Source organism: Otolemur garnettii, unplaced genomic scaffold (genome assembly GCF_000181295.1).
Source record: "Otolemur garnettii isolate 467f Iridium unplaced genomic scaffold, OtoGar3 scaffold00051, whole genome shotgun sequence".
Classification (NCBI taxonomy): Eukaryota; Metazoa; Chordata; class Mammalia; order Primates; family Galagidae; genus Otolemur; species Otolemur garnettii.
This window is the reverse complement of record NW_003852446.1, coordinates 10,415,641-10,418,221: the sequence shown is the minus strand read 5'-3', so window position 1 is coordinate 10,418,221 and position 2,581 is coordinate 10,415,641. Positions and strand designations below refer to the sequence as shown.

The 2,581-nt window shown below is 53.2% G+C and overlaps 1 protein-coding gene across 1 annotated transcript in view; it reads left to right on the top strand.

Annotated features, from left to right (window-relative positions):
- Positions 1 to 313: 313 nt before the first annotated feature.
- The window catches only part of ARX (aristaless related homeobox), a 12,044-nt gene continuing 9,776 nt past the window's right edge, over positions 314 to 2,581 (top strand). The window contains exons 1-2 of the mRNA XM_003791920.1: positions 314 to 719; positions 2,444 to 2,581. The exon at positions 2,444 to 2,581 is cut by the window's right edge and continues 763 nt beyond it. Of these exons, the coding sequence (XP_003791968.1) occupies positions 524 to 719; positions 2,444 to 2,581 (334 nt within the window). The 5' untranslated portion in view covers positions 314 to 523. The remainder of the gene's footprint in view (positions 720 to 2,443) is intronic.

Below are 2,581 nucleotides of genomic sequence, written 5' to 3'. Positions count from 1 at the left end.
AGCTGAATGAACTAGAACTTCGGCCAACTACAAAGGGTTAAAGGAGGAGCTGCAGGAAGAGGATGGCAAACTTAGGAAGTTGTTAGTTTGAAAAAAAAAAGAGGAAAGAAAGAGCAAAAAAGAAAATTGACTCTAGTACCCCCACCCACACCCTTGCCGCCTGCCCCTCTAAAATCCAGTCCGGGCTTTGCGCTGCGCCCACAGCCCAACGCAGCCCGGCCTCTGGCGAGAGCCAATCAGAGGGCGCCTCTCAGCACGTGGAGGAGAGAGACTCCAGAGCCCAGCGCCCGCTGCTCACTACACTTGTTACCGCTTGTCCTGAGCGCTGAGAGGCCGAGCTCGGCCGCGGACGGGGCGGGAGCCGGCAGCCAGCAACCCGGGGAGGCAGAGAAGCACAAAGATCGCAATAATACCCGTTATAACCAGCCATCTAACCCCACCCCCAACACACACCCATCCATCCCACCCGCCAGGAAAGGCAGCCAGCGGTCTGCTCTCTGCACCCAGGGAAAAAGCCCCAGCCATGAGCAATCAGTACCAGGAGGAGGGCTGCTCCGAGAGGCCCGAGTGCAAAAGTAAATCTCCAACTTTACTCTCCTCCTACTGCATCGACAGCATCCTAGGCCGGAGGAGCCCGTGCAAAATGCGGCTGCTGGGAGCCGCGCAAAGCTTGCCTGCTCCGCTGGCCAGCCGCGCCGACCAGGAAAAGGCCGTGCAAGGTAAGGTTGCGCCCATCAGGCACCCACTAAGGGCGCCGGAAACTGTATGGATGCTTAATGTTCAAGAGTCAAGGGTGTGGGTTTGTGAAGTTGGAGACAAGGAAGGAGAGGGGACAACCCTGAGGCCTGCTGCCTCAAAGAGTGATAAACATCTTGGCAAGGGCTGTCTCTCTTTCCCTGCTTGGAGAAAAATCAGAGGCCCAGCTTAGTGTAGGGGTCCTTTAGGTTCTCGCTGTTAATAGGTCGTGTAAGTGCTTCCCTTTGGGTGGCCTTGGGTGTATTCTGAGGAGGGGAAACAGGTCAGAAACAGCAGGTGCTTAGGGGACTCTTGTAGCAACAACTTGATGGAGACAAGAAACCCAAACGCTGGTGAATGGGGGTCTCCAGGCAAAATGAGCCTTGGCCTTTCCTCTTTAGACGATTTCTTTATACGCGGTGTTTTGCTTTTTCTTTTTTTTAAATCGTAGATTACTTGAGACCCTTCAAACCCAGGGTTTTCAGAAGACATCTCCCTGGGATTCCCCCAATTCTCCTCATTGTATTTGAAATGTGTGAAATGTGTGGCTTCTGGGTGTTGTTTTTTTTTTTTTACCTCTGCTGTTATTTTTTAAAATAGAGCTGAGCTGTTGAGATGTTTAAAAGGCGTTTTTTCCTGAAATTGAACTTACCAGAACAACTGTCGTTTTGCACTGAACTTGTTACGCTCAAGTTTTGCCTTGAGCTGTCTGTAGAGATGTCGCAGGGGGGGGAAACGGTGGGTTTCTTTTAAAATCTGAAAAGCAGCTGTCCAGCCGCACGCAGTGTCCCTTGGAAGACAGAAGCAGATGGCAGAGAAGAGGCCGTTTAAAATAAAACCGACTTTTTCCTTTTCTTTTTTTAGTCTGCAGTAGCACCTAAGCCAGTCGCTTCCTCAAAGGGAAGGAGCGACCTGTGCCTATTGCACCACCACCCCTCCGTCCTCACCCCCAGGTCTTATCAAGCGAATTTTCCCCTTTGCTGATTTTTCTTTGCCTTTTTGTACAAGGAACCTCACCTCCTCCCACTGTGGGTTGTTGGGCTGCCTCTGGCGCTCTGGACTACAGAGATGGTTCCCCCCGCAGGGGTCGCCCGCGGTGCAGTGCCTCTCTTCCAGTCCCAGCCCTTTTGGCGGAGCAGCGGGCAGAGGTCGTGGGCAAAGTTTCCAGGGTAGTGGTGATTTTTGTTGTTGTTGTTGTTGTTAAGTTGGAGAATGTTTTCGGATTCTCCCCTGCCCCGAAATGGGAAGGGAAAAAAAGTGGGAGAGTGCTCAAGGCGGAAGAATGAGAAAGGAATAAAGAAAGAAAAGGAGAAGAGAGGAGGGAATGCACGAAAAAAGAGAAAAGAAAGGAGAAAGTAGGAGAAAAGGATGAGGAAAAGAAGGGGGAGAAAAAAAGAAAACAGAAGGGAAGAAAAATTAAAAGGAAGGAAGAGAGGAAGCAAGAGGAATTGGTAGGGAAAGAAAAAAAGAGATAAAGGGGAAAGTGAGACGGAAAGGAAAGGGAGAAAGGAGGGCGGGGAAGGGAAGGGGAACAGGAGGGAGAGAAAGAAAAAAGAAAGAGCAAGAAAAGTAAAGGAGTAGACGAAGGGGTTGCAGTCTGGTGGCGCGGGGGCTGGAACACCAGGGCCTAGGCGCGAAGAGAGCAGTGGCAGGCGAGCCGGGAGCAGCGGCTTTGGCCCGCGCGCTGACCGCTCTCCCTTGCCCGCAGGCTCCCCCAAGGGCAGTAGCGCCCCATTCGAGGCCGAGCTGCACCTGCCACCCAAGCTGCGGCGCCTGTACGGCCCTGGAGGGGGTCGCCTCCTCCAGGGCGCCGCAGCCGCGGCAGCGGCAGCGGCCGCGGCGGCGG